The sequence below is a fragment of the Bactrocera dorsalis genome, chromosome 2 (genome assembly GCF_023373825.1).
Source record: "Bactrocera dorsalis isolate Fly_Bdor chromosome 2, ASM2337382v1, whole genome shotgun sequence".
Taxonomy (NCBI): domain Eukaryota; kingdom Metazoa; phylum Arthropoda; class Insecta; order Diptera; family Tephritidae; genus Bactrocera; species Bactrocera dorsalis.
Genome location: NC_064304.1, coordinates 39,560,140 through 39,577,596, shown reverse-complemented (window position 1 = coordinate 39,577,596; position 17,457 = coordinate 39,560,140). Strand labels below are relative to the sequence as shown.

General features: G+C 33.4%; 1 protein-coding gene across 12 annotated transcripts in view; it reads right to left on the bottom strand.

The window, feature by feature from the left end:
• Positions 1-6,569: 6,569 nt before the first annotated feature.
• Positions 6,570-17,457, bottom strand: part of LOC105222126 (tyrosine-protein phosphatase 99A) — a 508,627-nt gene continuing 497,739 nt past the window's right edge. For 6 of the 12 annotated variants that reach the window (XM_049450352.1, XM_029548643.2, XM_011199323.4 and 3 more), the window contains 6 exons: positions 11,693-11,979; positions 11,280-11,629; positions 11,054-11,220; positions 10,423-10,978; positions 10,079-10,347; positions 6,570-9,516 (listed from right to left, as the gene is read on the bottom strand). In XM_049450352.1, the coding sequence (XP_049306309.1) occupies positions 7,590-9,516; positions 10,079-10,347; positions 10,423-10,978; positions 11,054-11,220; positions 11,280-11,629; positions 11,693-11,979 (3,556 nt within the window). In that variant the 3' untranslated portion in view covers positions 6,570-7,589. The remainder of the gene's footprint in view (positions 9,517-10,078; positions 10,348-10,422; positions 10,979-11,053; positions 11,221-11,279; positions 11,630-11,692; positions 11,980-17,457) is intronic. The other 6 variants (XM_049450354.1, XM_011199326.4, XM_049450359.1 and 3 more) reach the window with 5 other exon arrangements.

Here is a 17,457-nt window from a genome sequence, read left to right as displayed (position 1 = left end):
AAGATATTGTTCAGACCGAGCTACTATAACATATAGCTGCCATACAAATTGACCCCCCAAAATGAGGATAATAATCTTTTTTTTTAATTTTATTTTCTAAGAAATGCACCTGTGAAGGGTATTAAAGCTGCGCTGCAGCCGAAGTTAAGATTTTTTTCCTGTTTTAAATGTTTTAAATAAAAATCACGAAACTTTTCTGATTTATTCTTTTTTAGTTTATTTCATATTTTTATTCATTTCAATTCATGTTCTGTTTTCATTAATATAATATATTTGTATATATACTATATTTATAATGTATGTATATATTTTCATAAATCTTATCTCCTTATGCTTAGCAGCTAAATAATTTCATATTTCATTTCTGTTCCCTTTTCCATCGCTTTATAATTATGTCGCCTGCATTTTGTTTAGTTATGTGTATATGTATGTGTGAATTCAATTATGCATTTTCGCACAATTTACAAACTATTTCACATCAATACATAAATACATATGTGTTGCATGTATGTATGTATGTATATGGTTATACATAGTTAGAAGCTGAATAGTTGCAACAGCTTTAAAAGCTTTGCTTTGCTTCGCCAGTCAGTACAGAAATATAGGCATTGCATTGTAAATGTGTTTGTGCAGAATTTTTATTATTTATTATGATTTTTATAAATTTTTTCAATATTTTACAAGTTTTGGTGCGCACACAAGAAACATTCTAATTGTAACTGAAAGTAATTGTGACAGTCGCAGTTGTTTTTGTTGTTGTATTATGAATATGCTTTATGCTACTAAATCGCTTAGCCTATACATATATATGTTTGTATGCATGTATTTTACATCGACATGTAGATCACATTTTCTCAATTTTTTAATTACGTTGAATAACCTTTTTTTAGTAATCTCATCCGTATATGAAATTTATTTGTATTATCTGCTAAATAAAAATGTGTTTTCTGTTTTGTTTTTTACTGTCATTTGCGAACACTTAACACTTATGTATGTATGTACACCTGTATGTTATTATTTTCATAAATGAGACGAAAGTTTTATTTTTTGACCGTTATTAAGCTTTAATGTTGTTGTTGTAAAAATTTCAAAGTGAGTTTTTATAAAAAATATTTGGTTAAAAAACTTTATTTTGCCAAGTTGATAAAAATCTGGGTTCAGCAGCCCTTTAATGTAAATTTATTTTTAAATATTAAGCTTTTAAGAAACTTAGCATACATTTAGGATCAAATTTTTGACCACTAGAGCGTTAAGAACTTACTGTTGTATATTTTCGTTAGCAAAAGATGCTGTTGTTAACCGACTATTTAATGCCTGAATTTGAAGCTCGTGAACTCAGCGACATTTGGTTTCAGCGAGATGGCACCACTTCCCACACACCGCATAAAACAATGGATTTATTGAGAGAACACTTCGTTGAGCAGTTAATTTCACGTTTTGGGCCGGTCGATTGGCCACCAAGATCATGTGATATCACACCATTCGACTTTTTCCTGTGGGAATATGTAAAGTCTTAAGTTTATGTGGACAATATCGCTTCGATTCAGGCCTTGTAGCAAAACAACAGGCGCGTCATTCGTCAGTTTTACGTCGAAATGCTCGAACGAGTCATCGACTAATTGGACTCGACGGATGGACTATCTGAGACGTAGTTGTGGGCAACATTTAAAAGAGATAATCTTCGAAAAATAAATGCCAAAAAATGTTCCTTCAAATGAAAATAAACGTTCCTCACTAAATTTGTAGTTTCTTTGTTTTTTATTAAAAAAAAAATATGGAACCTCGAAATGGATTACCCTTTATCTTGCTTTGTTTTTTTATTTAAAATTGATTTTTTTGTTTTTGCTTCAACTGCTGGTTAAGAATATATAAAATTCTTAAATTATTTTATAATTTATAATTAAAATTTTTTAATTTTTTTTTATTTATAATTAAAAAATAAAATAATTTTTTATATTTAATTTAAACATATTTTTAAATTTATTTCTATTTAAAAATTTCGCGCCTGTATAAAACAAAAAATAAAAAAAACAGAAATAAAAATTATTAAATTAAATTAATTAACTATTAATAATACTTGCTCTGCAGTGGTTTATAATTTTCTCAAGCGAAAATGAGCCGCAATTAGCTTTAATATTTAATTAATTTTTAACGCCTGCTTGCTAAAATTCGCTGTTATCATTACATACATACAAATGCTGACCGTACATTGCCATATATATGTATGTATGTGTGCATCTTCAAGCTTGCTGCACACTTGCGACTTGCCAACTATAATTAATAGCCTGCACATTTTCAGTTTTCCTTGCACTTAGCTTAACATTTTTTTTAGTTTTTATACTCCATTTTACAATACATACACAATTACTCTGCTAATTGCATTCTTTATTTTTTTTAGTGTAATTATTAAACTTTTTACAAATTCGTTAATTGAAATTGAATTCACACCATTCGTTACGTTACGGTATTTACGCGCATATACATATCTACGTATATAGCTAAGTGTCGGCTATAGCTATGGTATGTATGTATGTATTTACAGTGGTGATTTGCATTTATGCCATTTAGTAATGTATGTATGTATAGGTGCAACTACAATTACGGCACGCACGCGTGATTGGATGCTTACCGCGAGTTGATTAAATTTATTTAATTTCATATTTCTTCTTGTGCAATTACTATTTAAATATTTAATTTATTTAATTTATTTTACTTTTTTTTTAAATTTTCTTTTACATTTCTTAATGTTTTATGGTGTTTGTTTATTTCTCTTGTGCAAAACTACAAAAATGCAATCGCTCATTATTCCTTATGTCAACGCTTCATTACTCACTACATTTTGCGCACTACACTTACATACATACATACACGTTAATTACATTAATGCTTAACCTATGCATTAGTGTTTATTATTTAAGCAGCAAACTGCTGCAGTTGTGTAATTGTGTCTGTGCACACATATACATGCATATATATTTATATATATGTATATTTATACATACATATACATATGTATAGTATATAGTACATATATGTATAGTACATAGCGTGTATGTCTGCTTATATGTATATTTCCTTAGTAGTTTCTAGTTTACAGTGGTCAAATTTACAATTGTACACATGATTCCGTCTTCGCTCTCTTTATAAATAATTTACTTATACTAAATATCTGTCTGTTTACAGCTTTTATCGTCTAGTTTTACTTTTCCTCTAATTTTTTCTTTTAGTATTTGCTAGTTTTGCGTGACTTTTTTGTGCATTGAGAAACACTACTTTTCGAATTTTTTGTTTTTGTTTTCATTTTTCTCTTTGTAAATATGCCTTTGTGTTGAAAGGAAAAGTATGAGGACGGACGAATATACACAAATGAGAAACAAGACAAGGACACTCAGTAGTTTGACATTTATGTTTGTTATGCAAAATAGATTTTTTTTTTAGTTTTTATTTTATTTTTTTTTTAAGTAGAAAATATTTATGCTTCTTTATGCATAGTTCCAGGTGAAAAAAGTATAAATTGTGAAAATAATTTTTGTTGCAATAAATTTTTATTGCTGGCATGTGTTCCTCATTTTTATTACTTTTTGTTAAAGTTATTACTATAATATTTTCAACACACACAAAGTAAAAAAAAAAACAACAAAAACATATTAAAAATTTAGATTTTTTTAATATAAAACCAATTTTTGTTTTAATTTTTTTAATGAAATTCTTGAAAAAATGTAAAATATATTGACATGAATTTCTCAACAAGCTCATAAATTATTATTTGATAACAAATAATTATTTAATAATAAATTATTATTTATAATTTTTGCACAAAAAGAAACAATTGTCATTTTTAAAACGGCTAGAACTTATACAAAGTAGATAGAAAAAAATTTGATAGAAAATAATTATTATAATAAAATTTTATTATTTTAATTAATTATTAATATAATTTTATTATAAAATAAGTAATAATTTTGTTATAATAATAACTACTATTAATCAATAATTGAAAAAAAAATTAAAATTTTTTATATAAAACCACACAAAAGTAAAATTATTATAATTATTAAAAAAAAATACAAAAATAATAATATAATATAATAATTATGATTTTTTTTGTCTTTATATTAGCAATTTTAATTTTTATTTTAACTATTAATAATTATAAATTATTATTTTCATTAAATATAAATATTTTTAATAATTACTTATAATCAATAATTATTTCTTTTTTCATATCTAAAAAATAAATAAAAGTAACACAAAAATATATGCACAAAATGAAATAAGTAAATTATTTAGTTATCTCGTAAAATTTAAATTAAAACAAAACGAAATCAGTTATTCTTTAATTATTGAAGCCTTTGGAAAATATAAATATATTTATTAGCATAGTTATGGCATAAATAACACCTGAAGTTAACTCCCAATTACGGAAATATAAAAATTAGAAAAAAAATTAATTAATTAAAAAAATTAACTTATTAAAAAACGTAATTTAAAAAATAAATTAACTAATTAAAAAAAATAATTAAAATTAAATTAATTAATTAAAAAAAATAAATAAATAAAATAAAAAAAATAAATAAAAAAAAAATAATTAAAAAATATAAATTAATTAAAATAATTAAATTGTAATTTTGCGTCATTCTATATTTAGCAATAAAAGATGTCGTCTAAATTTGAGCTTTAATTCACTTCAGCAGAGCTTGATTGAGGTTATGCCTTTCATTTTATTTCAATAAGTTTTCAGGTTCGGCTTTTCATACTGTGATTCTATATAGAGATTACATCACGCAGAATGAAAAGCCGGAGGCTAGCATAAAGTACTCGTCTCCTTATCATGGTCCAACCTATGTAGAGCTTACTAACACAGTTCATTTTAAAGCAATTTTTATGACCAACCGAAAACCGGAATATTTTAAGCTAAAACTGCTCGACGCTAAAAAAAAACTTCAAATGTTTGGCTACGCATATAAGCAGAAATTTTCGAAATGCTGGCAACATTGTTGTGCAACAATTTACTGAAATATTTTTTTTGCTGGCACCGCAACAAACATATTTGTGTTTGCTCTTTTTTCAAGATATAATCCACTGTCGTTTCTGTAAAGAAAATCGTAAAAAGTATTGCGCAATATTTTTCGCAGCAATATCTATTACTGCAGTATATTCTTATAATATTTAAACTAAAAGTTAGTTGGCATACCGCAATTGAATTGAAATTTGTTTACAATTAAGCAAGATTTTTTGCCAAAAACATGTTGTGCAACATTTGTTACTGCAATCTTTTGGCGATATTGATGAAAATAATTCTCATTCTGGTTAAAAAAAAAATCCAATAGCTCAAACAACCGTAAAAACTATGGTGTTTCTTTAGTAAATATTATTGGTAAATGTTGCGCAAAATTTCAGTGCAACATGTTGCAGTTAACAGCAAAAAACTGTAAATAGATTATTAATAAATGATGTCGATACAAATTTTTGTGAAACTTGTTGCTAGCAAAATCTACTCATATTTTTTGGCGGATGCTTTGAATACAATTTGTCACTTGTTTCCTAGCTACATTTAGCTATATTTGTCTTAAATATTTTAAAACGCGATCCCTCACAAGCCAGCAATATTTTGATTATTTATTACAAATAATTAAAGTATTTTCTGCAACATGCTGCTAGAAACATCTATCTATTTCTATCAGAAGTTTATTTGAACAAAATCTACCAACAGTATTTTGATATTTATTACAAATAATTGAAGTTATTTGTGCAACATGCTGCTAGCAACATTAAGTAATTTTTGTTTGCAGTTTCTTTGAATGAAATCCTCCATATGCCAGCAATATTTGTCTATGTGTAACACATAATGAAATTTTTTTATGCAAAATGTTGCTAGCAACATTAAGTAATTTTTGTTTGCAGTTTCTTTGAATCAAATTTTCCAATTTCCAAAATTCAAATGACTATTTATTGCATTATAATAAAATTTTTTTTGCAACATGTTGCTAGCAACATTTACTAATATACGCTTGTGGTTTTTTTAAACAAAATTTTCACATGCCAGGAATATCTGATTATATATAACACATTAAAAAATTTGTTGGTGCAACATGCTGCTAGCAACATTTACTAATATTTGTTTTGCGGTTTTTGTAAACATAATTTTTCATATGCCAGAAATATCTGTCTATGTGTAACACATACCAAAAATTGTTGGTGCAACATGCTGCTAGCAACATTTACTAATATTTGTTTGCGGTTTCTTTGCATAAAACTTTAAATATGTCAGCAATATTTGACCATTTTACTACACATAATTAAATGCAAGTATTTTCTGCAACACGTTGCTAGCAACATTTACTAACATATCATGTTTGCGTTTTTTTTTAACAAAAATTTTCACATGCCAGCAATATTTTATAAATTTATTATACATAATCATATGAAAGTTCACGAAAGCGCTAAGAGAAATCGAAGAAATTATAATATTCAGAAACACATTCATATAAAATGCAACATTTGTATGTGTATGTATTTGGTGGTTACTTACGAGTACTTAACACACAGAAATCAATAAAGTGCATGCATTTAAAGTTGTTGGATAATCATTTTTTTAATTTGCATATATATATTTTTCGTATTATTATTTATTTAACATATGAGATGGATTTTATTTTATTTTTGTTTGTGTTTTTTGTTTGTGAATTATGACTATACAATGGTAGGCGTTCAAACGCTTGTGATGTTGATAATTAAATATAAATATATTAATTTATTTTTTAATAATTTCTCTTTTGTATTTTGCTCGGTATACATTCGCTCATAAGACTAAGACTGGGTGTGTGTACGAAGATACGGGATAAAAATCATTTGTAAGAAAATATTCTTGACAAAACATAATTTTAACACATGCTTTGCTTACATTATATTTAAAATTTAAACAATATATTTAAAGACAATTATAAATACGTGGTATAAATGGGCTTAGTTACTTTATTTTTTTTAACCATTTACATGGCGAAAGAATATTGAAAAGTTTGCGACAAACTTGTAGGACAATCCCAATGCGTACATAATAAATTACTGAAACTAAATTAATTTATTTTATACATAAATATATGACAGTTAGACAGTTAATTGTAATAAATATAGCATAAAAATATTTTTAGAAAATTTCTAGCATAAACAAATGCTTATACATAAACAGTAATTACTTAAAAATATTACTCAAAATAAATATTCAGTAAAGGTTTACTGCTCGCTTACGCAACAGTGTTGCTCATGTGGAGTGCAATTGTATATACTGTTATTTAATCAGCAGTTGACTGCCGTTTTCGTTGAAAAATTTACAATCACGCCTACATAGGCTCGCGAGCATTTGCGAATTTTCTTTTTCATTTTCATTTTCATTCTCTTTGCTGTTTTTATTCTTTTTTAATTGTAATTTGCATAAAAATAATTTGTTAGTCTATTTATAAATTTCACTTGTTCCTTAATAGCTACCCTTAACTGCTACGCATATTTATACGTATGTACGTTTAATTTAATATATTTATACATATATATTTATATTTAATTTTTGTTTTGTTTGTTTACTTTTTGTAATTCTAACCTACAATATCTAAACTTTGAGCATCTGTAACAGTCGCTGCTTTAGTTGTTGTTAGATTTGTCATTTGTTTCGTATTAGTATTAGTAGCATTTAATAAACCGTTACCATTACCATGCAATTGGATTTGATTATTATTCCCGTTACCATTACCGTAACCATTACCATTGAAATTAATCGTTGCGTTTGCAGAAGATAAAGAAGTGTTGGAAGAGGATTTTGTTAACGGCGTGGTGGCGTTAACAACAGCCATGTTGCAAGTGTTATTTGCATAGGCGTTGTTGGGGTATTGTGGCGGTGGCGGGGGTAACAGTGGTGTTAGGCCATCAATTATGTCATCCGAACAGGGCGTTGATATCATTGAAGCGTTCGCGTCAGCGTTCGAATTTAGCGGATCCAGTTGGTGGTCGTGTTGTAGTTGTTGCAGATGTTGATGCATTTGTTGTCGTTGTTGTTGTTGTAGAGCCAAATCCGGTTCATTGTCGAAAGCGGGTGGTGGTGGCGGTAGCGCCATTGTTGTTGCGTAACAATCGATGCCATTAGTTGTTGTTGTTGGTGTTGTAAGGTTTGAATTACCATTTGTGCCATGCAATTGCAGTTCGCCGACGGCGTCAGTTAACGAAGTTAGTTGTGATGGTTGTTGTTGTTGTTGTTGTTGGTTATGGTGATGGTGCAGATGAGTTGGTTCATATTGGTGTGGTTGTTGTTGTAGTTGTTCATTAAGGTGTTGGTGTTGTTGTTGTTGTTCCAAATTATTTACAAGAGAAAACCGTTCACCATTAGTGGAAATAGCAGCAATGGAAGTGGGTGTTGTTGTATTTGTTATATAATGATTTGTGGAAACGGATTCGGTGTTGGTGGTGAAAGTGGTATTGGTGTTGGTGTTGGTGTTTGCATTCATATTGGGGGTTACACAATAGGGTATTGTATTATGTTGGTTAGTGGTGTTGGTGTTGGTGGTGGCAGTAGTGTAGGCATTAGTAGTAGTATTAGTATTAGCGAAATTTTCATTATAATTAGCATTACCAATTAGATTAGCATTACAATTGTTAGTGTTGTTGCTGATGTTGCTGTTGGTCGTCAGATTGGTCAAATCGGATGTTGTTGTTGTAAACATAGCCGTACTATTATTGTTTGACGTTATTGATGCTAGTGGTGCGGCTGGTGATGTTGAGATTGTTGGTGTTGTGGTTGATGATGATGATGATGGTGGTGGTAATGGTGTTGCTGTCTTTGAGTTGGATGTTGCTGGTGTGTTGTTTGTTGTTGTTGTTGGTGACTGTACTGAATTGAGCGACTGCATGTGTTGTGATGCATAATGAGGTTGTTGCTGTGGTGATTGTTGGTGTTGTTGTTGTTGATATTGTAAACTATTTGCACTCGTGGTGGGCGTCAGCGTTGCTGGTGGTGTTATGTTGCCACCACTAGTATCAATCGTTGTTGGTGTAGTTGCTGTAGCAGTCGTCGTTGTTGTTGTTATAGTGTTTGTTGTATAATTTGTATTCAGATTGTTTGTGGTGGTGTTGTTGGTATTGTTACAAGCATTTGCATTTAGCACATTTGTATTACTAATACTATTACTATGGTTTACGCTACTACTATGATTATGATAGACCAAATTATTACAATTTTGTTGGGCATTTATATTACCATTGCTACAGATTTTACTGTAGAGATCCGGCGTGGCCGTTGTCACATCCTCGAATTCCGTGCGCAACGCTGTGCGTTCGAGCAGTTGCAGGTTGCGTGGCAAAAACGAGAGTATATTGTAAATTAGGCGTATGTCCTCGCTGGAGGTCCAAACGCCCGGCCGCTTGTTGTGGTACAGCTTCGCGTACTGGTAAATGCTCGCCGTGCTGCAGTATTCCATTTCCATCGCCAGGGACGAGATAGCGCAGAAGGTGCACGCCTGTGCGCCGCCATATCTGTTTGTGTTGAATTTCATGGTGTTCGTGGTGAGTTTGGTGTGCGATATTTGGCAAAGTTAAGATGAATTCGGCGCAATCGGAAAAGAAGGAGAAATCGATTTTAATAAAATAATAATATGTATATATAAAATAATTGATATTCTTTCATCTCAGAAATTCGATTTCGAAAAAGTATAAAACATTTATTATTCACTATTGTTTAAGGCGCACACCTGGTGTGAAATTTTGAAAGCTTTTTTTGTTTTGTGGTACGCTGGCTCAATACCTCAGCAATAACTAATTTTTCAGGGTGTTACGTTACCGAAACAGACTGAAGAGAGTTATGTAAATATCAAAAGCTTAAAGGTTTTGTGGTTAAGCCACCTGTTGCGCCCATATTACTAAAGCAAGTTCAATAATTCAACTGCAATTTGTAATTTCTCACTATACTAGAGTTTTACGGGCATAAATATACCTAAAGATTGGCTGAAGAGTGATTCTACATTTATTTCTGTGACATAGTGTGCCCAAAAGGCTTCATCGAATTTATATAAATATACTGCGCTTATTGAAATCTTACCTATCCACAACGACGATTGGTCCATTGCGGTAATCGGCACAACGTTCGTGTACATCAACAATGAAATCGTAAATACTCTTCGGGTTCGACATCTCCGGCCAACTGGGACAGTGTAGCATTTTCACATTTAGCTCGTAGTCATCTTGTATCGATTGTATGACAAAATCACGACTAACATAATCGCTTTTGTTCGTTTTACGTAGAAATTTGACGCGATAGTAATCGCTTTCGATGGGTTGCGTGTCATCTGGCCAAAATTGTGCGAAATTCTGCAAAGCGGGAGATGGGGAAAAAAACCCGTTAGTATAGTAAAACAACAAAAGAAAATTCGGCTAACAACTTACAATCTCATCGAGCGACGACAGCAGTACAATGGTCTGCGCATTATGGTCCCACACCATTTGCCAGAAATCTTTCATGGTATGCGACATCGGATGTTGTGTGACGATAAAGTCACGTAAACGCCGAAAACCGTGCAGCCACGACGCATTTATATAATCGCTACCCTCCTCGCCCGGTTTGGGCGTCAGATGGACACGACTACTCTCAATGGGGAATATGGCACCACGATTTTTCACCGAATTCACCTGCTTCATCGCAGATGCAATGTGTATGTCTTTCGTTTGGAATTGTATAATATTTTTGTACTGCTGCTCCAGATATGGTGTGCAGTTCTTCAGTTCTTCGATTTGCTCGGTACGCAAATTTGTTTCGCCCGAGGCAATCGCCTCGACGAGCGCATCGTGTATGAATATATATTGCTCCTCGGTTTGTACGAGGAAATTACGCTGTATGCGTATGTGTCGTAAGAAACCGAATACGTTTACGACTAATTTCTGTTGTATTTGCTTAAGCATGGCGTCCAAGACGATGTAGGTGCCCGTACGACCAACACCGGCACTACGAGCGCGCAATCGAAACAAATAATAGAAATTGTAGTAGATTTCGATTGGTTTTATGTAGAAGCGTACTCACCTGCAGTGCACCACAATGGGACCCGCATCGTCGGGATTCGCAGCGGAGGATTTCTTCACAAAGTCCAACACTGGCAGTGGATGATCGGGTGTGCCGTGATCGGGCCAATTTGTGTAGTGGTACTGATAGACGATTTTCTCCGCATTGCATTGCTTCTTTTTCTTTAACTATAGAATATATTAAAATCTAATTTGAGAGAATGGACTTTCAAGCGTTGTGTTCATACCTGTTTTACCTTCAAGTGCTTGATTTGTAGCGTACGCACTGTGTAGGTGGACATAACCTCCTCATCGACCATTTTCACTTGTATAACACCATAAGTCTCGACGCCATCCTTCGGCCAATACATATCGCATTTTCGACGACCGCGCTCCACCAAATTGGTAATCATTACAATTATGGACACACGCTGCTCCCAAATCATGCGCCAGAAGCAGTCGAACGTGTCTGGCAGTGGACCCTGCGTGCCGATGAAGGCGCGCGATTTCTGATAGCCATCAATGAAATTGGCATTAATGTAGTCAAGATTCTTTTTCTGTCCGGGCGTGGGATGCAGGTGTACGCGACTGTGATCGTCTGTGTGTTAAAAATAAGTATATAGCTTTGTTTACTTCATAATTATTAAATATTGCGACTTACAGGCTGTTATATTGAGATAGCGATTTTTGCGCTTGTTCTCTGGATGCTGGGAATGTTCACAGGGTAAATCATCAATCGACTCGTTTTGGATCGCCTCGTACTCGCGACTAAAGCCGATATCGCCGTCGGCATGCAACGAGGCCACATGCTTGGCGAATTCGTTGACCGGCACAGCGGCGCGTATCTCACCGGCCACCTCGACGGGTGCCTCCCAGTCGACTTGCGGCAAGTTAGGATGGTGTGGCGGGTCGTCCAAGTAGTAGTAGGCGGCATGGAAGCATTTCCTGCTGGAAGAAAGAAAATGGCGGGAAGAGAGAAAGTGTTAAAAATTATTTCAATTATTTCGGCGAATCTAATGTAAAAGTAATTATTAATTACTTAAGTTTTATTAAGTATTACATATTTATTTTAAATATTTTATTACATTTTGTAGCGGTTGAAACATTTCAACACAAGAAATAAGAACTCTGTCGGTTGTTGTCCAAGCTGTAAATTTGGTTTAGAGCAGTGATAAAATACGAATCAACTGATGAACTTTAAAGATTATAAAAAATACAAAATGATTGTTAATCGAGCCTATCGTTAATTGTTAATCAATTATAGTCTTAATGTACTAAATTAATTTGGCTGTGCGAAAAGGTTATAATAATAGTAAAGAAGAACGCTTAAAAATGAATTGGTTGAGAAAGTAGGATATTCAAACCGAATATCATGGCTGCTTTTGAAAAACTGCTTTAAAAAGAATGAAAAGATAATTTAGTATCATACTGCTGTCCAAAAAATACTTTGCCTAGCTTGCGGAAAAGAAATCGCTTTACCGCCTACAATATAAATAAGGAAGTTTCAGTTATCTTGTGTACCCGGTTCGTACGCTAATGGCCGCCAAAGCGAGCCACAAGTATCTAGCAAAATACATTTTAGCTGATTGCCATGTTCCTGGGAACCCTAAGCGGGTTACTGATGCTTATAATGTAAGCTTATAGCATCTATTAAGTGATCCGAAAATTTTAGATACCTAGCTGCGGAACTCTAACATGATCGCAAGTCGAATTTTTATGACTGCATGGTTTTGTTATCACTGACCAAATAGGGATTCTCCGGCTCACATCAAATAACAAGGAACAGTCGAAACAATGGACTTCACCGAACAAAAGTTCATCGAAAAAAGACGAATAGTAGCCTATAAGCCCGAAAGTGCATGGTAACCTTTTACTTTTACTTGTACAAGGCCAAAACTGACACAGCGCTCTATTACGTAAAAACTTTGAGTTAATTTAGGTGCAGAATTGCAGAAACACCGTTCCATTTGGCGAATAAAAACGTACTCTTTTACACTTCCACCATTGCCACTACCGAATAGCTCGAACTAGCCTATGAACTGCTATCTTATTCGCGTTACTCTTGAAAAAGTCATTCACCGGTAAGAAATATGAGTCAAACAAGAAAGTTTTTGCCACCACGGCTTACTTTAAAAATCTACAGAAAACATATCTCTTAGACCAGTTAAAAACTGTTGTTGCAGAATCTCTGAGTTAAATCTAACGATATAAATCTGAAGTACACAAAATTCCTATTTGTGCACGATAGAACAGACTGCAGGAACAAGATGGGAGTATCAACCGAACACTGTCTGATGGCGACACATACCCACAAGATAGGGCTGACAGACCGAGAAGACTTTAGGAAATGCCTAGAGCAGGGCACCAGCATCTCTTCTGCAAGACTACGCTGTAAGCATTTGTGGTCCGCACAGAGGAGATATCGGCAGTGAGACCGCAGTGTCTGTTCAAATTCGCGTGAAGCGCAAACGATGACTACTACTTTTGGCCTTAGCAAGTGAACACCATCTGTTATCGCAAACGACCAAACTTATGTATGCGGGGCTTATTAGCCTGCCAAATTAACCTAACCTAACGATCTAAGAAGACACTTTGTTGAGAAAATATATCCGCATCTTTCAAACATTTTCGACTTCATTTGTAAGCTGAATAATTATGAGACCAGTCTCCTATTTAAGACCGAGTTTTCATCTCTTGGCCTTACCTCGATCATTCCAGAAATTTGGCTTAAAAATATTGGAGTGTTGCCTTCGCACACAATAGCCAACAGCCTGCACTCAACGCACTCCTGAAGTGAGTAACCTCTACTCATGGTTATATACTCACAATATGTAAATACGATAAATTGATTGATAATTCTCGCTGTGTCTGGGATTTCTTTATGTGAGTAATTGTGTTTGTTTTTGCACTCAAATCGATTTATATTATATGATTCTTTTTTAATTGATTGCTTATGCGCGAGGTTAATGTAGCGCATTTAATGGCTTGCGCAATGGCAACATGATGAATGCAACATCAAAGTGCGCGCATTTATGCAAATATTTATATTGCGACTGAAAGGCAATGAGTGCCTCGTGCAACTTCATAAGTAGCCAATAAAGCAATGAACCAATAAAGGCTTGACTTAGTTTATTAACCGTAATATTTATAAAAAAGTGACGCGGTACATATGTATTTGCGCAAGCATACACACTAACAGACTTTGATAGCTGTACTTAGAGCAGATTAAATGACATTAAATTGCCTGTAGAGCTGCAAGTGCGCCTCAACAAATGCTGCCATTCAGCGAAATATCATAAAATAATATATATATGTATACGTAATGGAGTGCATGTGTTTGTGTGTGTAACGGTGTTTGTGCTGCCACCTGTTTGCCAGCGCGCTAATGATGGACAAACGCACGCAAAAAAATATTAAAAATCATACTTGGGCATCTAAGTAGTAGCTGAATGCATATAACTGTATAAATATAAATGTATGTAAGCATAACGGTTTGTATATATTGAGTTGTGGTGAGTTACTAGCATACAAAGCTGGCTGAATAAATGCGCTTTTAGCAAATGAAGTGTAATTTTTTATAATGTGAATTGAAATAGCAGCGTTGAGATACAAGAGATGAGCGAAAACAAGGAACAAAACAAAAAGCAACAACAAAAAGCTGAATAAAAATGTATAAATGCAATTATTGGGTAAGCGCTCCCCAAGCACTCAATTAAATGAGGGAGAAAAGCGCTGATAATGTGGAAAGTGGATTGAATGGCGTTTCATATTTTTTTAATAATTTTTTTTAGCAAGCGCATAGTATAGAAATGAAAGAAAAAATAATAAAAAATAGTTGCAATTAGTGTAGTTCAATTTTTATAATGCCCACAATGCGCATTATATTTCCCATTCATGTAAAAGTCATTATGCGCTAAAATGGTGTAACGGTGTAAGCTGCAAATTAGACCAGAACGAAATAGGACTCGCGAGGATTCAGACAGGGTGCGCCAGAGTAATAACCAGCCACTGCCGCCACCAACAAAATGCTCAAATTAATATTGCTGATTTATTGTGCTGCTTAAAATTTGCCTAATTCCTCATGTCATTGTTTGTATTTGCGTGTGTGTGTGTGCAATGTAAGGCGAGTTGCAGCCGTTTTTTGGGTTTGACAATTTGGTTATGTTAATTATGGGTTGACGTTTTCCAAGCAGCCATTTTTGCTATACTCATTGTAATTAAGTAATAAAAATTACTAAATGTAGAGCAGCCATTAAATTTTTAGCTCATTACAAGCACCAAAGCGGGCTTGTTAAACCTGAGAGAGTACACTAATTTGACAGGCATACATAATGGTTCTTGCTGACTTCCGGTGCAGGCATATATACTTAAAATATATAATGATACTTGTTATATATAAATAATTACTTCTCTTTTGTTAGGTGTTTCTGCAGGATAATTATATGTGTTTGTCTGTCAAATAAAATTTGAGAAATGCTCTAAAGGTGGCGCATATGCATAAATCACGAATGTATTCCGTTAGTTTATAGTGGAGTTCAGGTTTAAATTGTGCTTCAAAGTTTTCACAGTTAATTTATATTATTTTTAATGGTGTTTGCAAGGCATTAATAGTCTTAAGTTTAATATTTTTAGCACGGTGTTTATGTTTTATAGTTGTCGTTGACTGAATGTTGCTCATACGACATGGCTCACCTTCTACTAATATTTCGTATTTCCTTTATTAATAATTATTTATTAATTAATTTAATAATTTTTAATAATTATTATTTAATAATTATTTATAGTGTTATACTTTAAATTTAAAAATAATCAATTAAATCAAAACTGATTAGCTTTTTTCAATATTATCGCATTTAGTACACAATATATTTATGTAGGTGACCTACATGGCGTATGAGTAATGAAAAGATGCGGCAACTAACAGCGGGTTTCAAGACCGGAGCTTACTCTTGTAGAACCCCCAGAGGTGGTCTAGTGACTGTTGCCACGAACATACCGAAATTATAGAAAGAACACTTCCTCAGTTCAACTCACAAAAAAGGAGACCCCCCAAACTGCGCCAACTACCGTGGGATAAGACTCCTCAACATCGCATATAAGGCTCTATCAAGTGTATTGTGTGAAAGATTTAAGTTCACCGTCTACAAACTGATTGGACCTTGTCAGTGACTGACCACATATTCATCATGCGCCAAATCTGGGATGAGACCCGTGAAAAGAGGATCGACATACACCACCTCTTGGTGATTTCAAAGCTGACTTTGACAACATGAAAAGGAGCTGCCTTTATGCCGATATGTCTGAATTTGCTAACGCCGAAAAACTACTGCGGCTGTATAAACTGACGTTGAGCAATACCAAAAGTTTCGTTAGGATCGGGAAGGATCGCTCTGAGACTGCTTTTTCTAAACTGGATAAGTAAGCGAAGCAAATGGGTTTGGTAGTAGTCGCACTGTTGGCAGTCATAGATTCGAACTCGTAGATAGTTTCGTCTATCTTGGAACCAGCATTAACATCAACAACAACGTCAGCCTCGCAGAATAACTCTTGCCAACAGGTGCTACTTTGTTCTTAGTAGGCAATTGAGAAGTAAAAGTCCTCTTTCGACGAATAAAGAAATAAAAATTACGTATCATTCCCAACCTGCTATATAGCAGAGAAAGGTTCTGCGTAAGCGATGTCTGCGCCAATAAAAGAGATGCTTCTTCTTCCAACTGGTCTGCAACTCGTGCTTTGGCTACTGTATTAACTCATTGTCAAGCTACATGTTCAAGTACTTACGAAACATTTCATATTTAAAAGTTGGTAATACTATGACTAAGCTCGAGCGCTAGAGTTGTGTGATAGCTGTTTTTTCGGAAGCGTTTAAATAATGCATAGCTTGACTCAACAACCAAATGTGCGTTACAAGCGCACACATACACGCACAGGGTCTTTGCAATGTGGCAAATTTCGCATTTAAATCGCTCTATATGTGCATACAGTTATGCACGCCGAAAAATGAAAGGATAATGTGCATATAAAATCGCAGGTACACACACACACACACACACACAAACACACATGTGAAAGTTTCTCTCATTGCTTGTGTGTGTGTGTGTGTAGGTGGCTATGAATATTTTTGCATATGTTGTTGCTGTATTTGCATGTGCATATAAACGAGCGCAAAAAATCCACTTCCACACGCTGATCTGCATATCAGTTTGCCAAGTTGTAATTTAGCATAAAAATCGCTTTCATTTACTTTTTCCCCACCACTTGCCACTGCAGCGCAACGTTTTATCTTCACTCACACACACACGCACACGTGAATATGAGTTTTCATAGCAATTTGCTTTTGTGTGGTGCTCGTCTCCGCTGAATATACTTTCATTCATATTTTGCATTTTAATTTGCGCCATTATTGTGCGCTTAAAAAATATTATA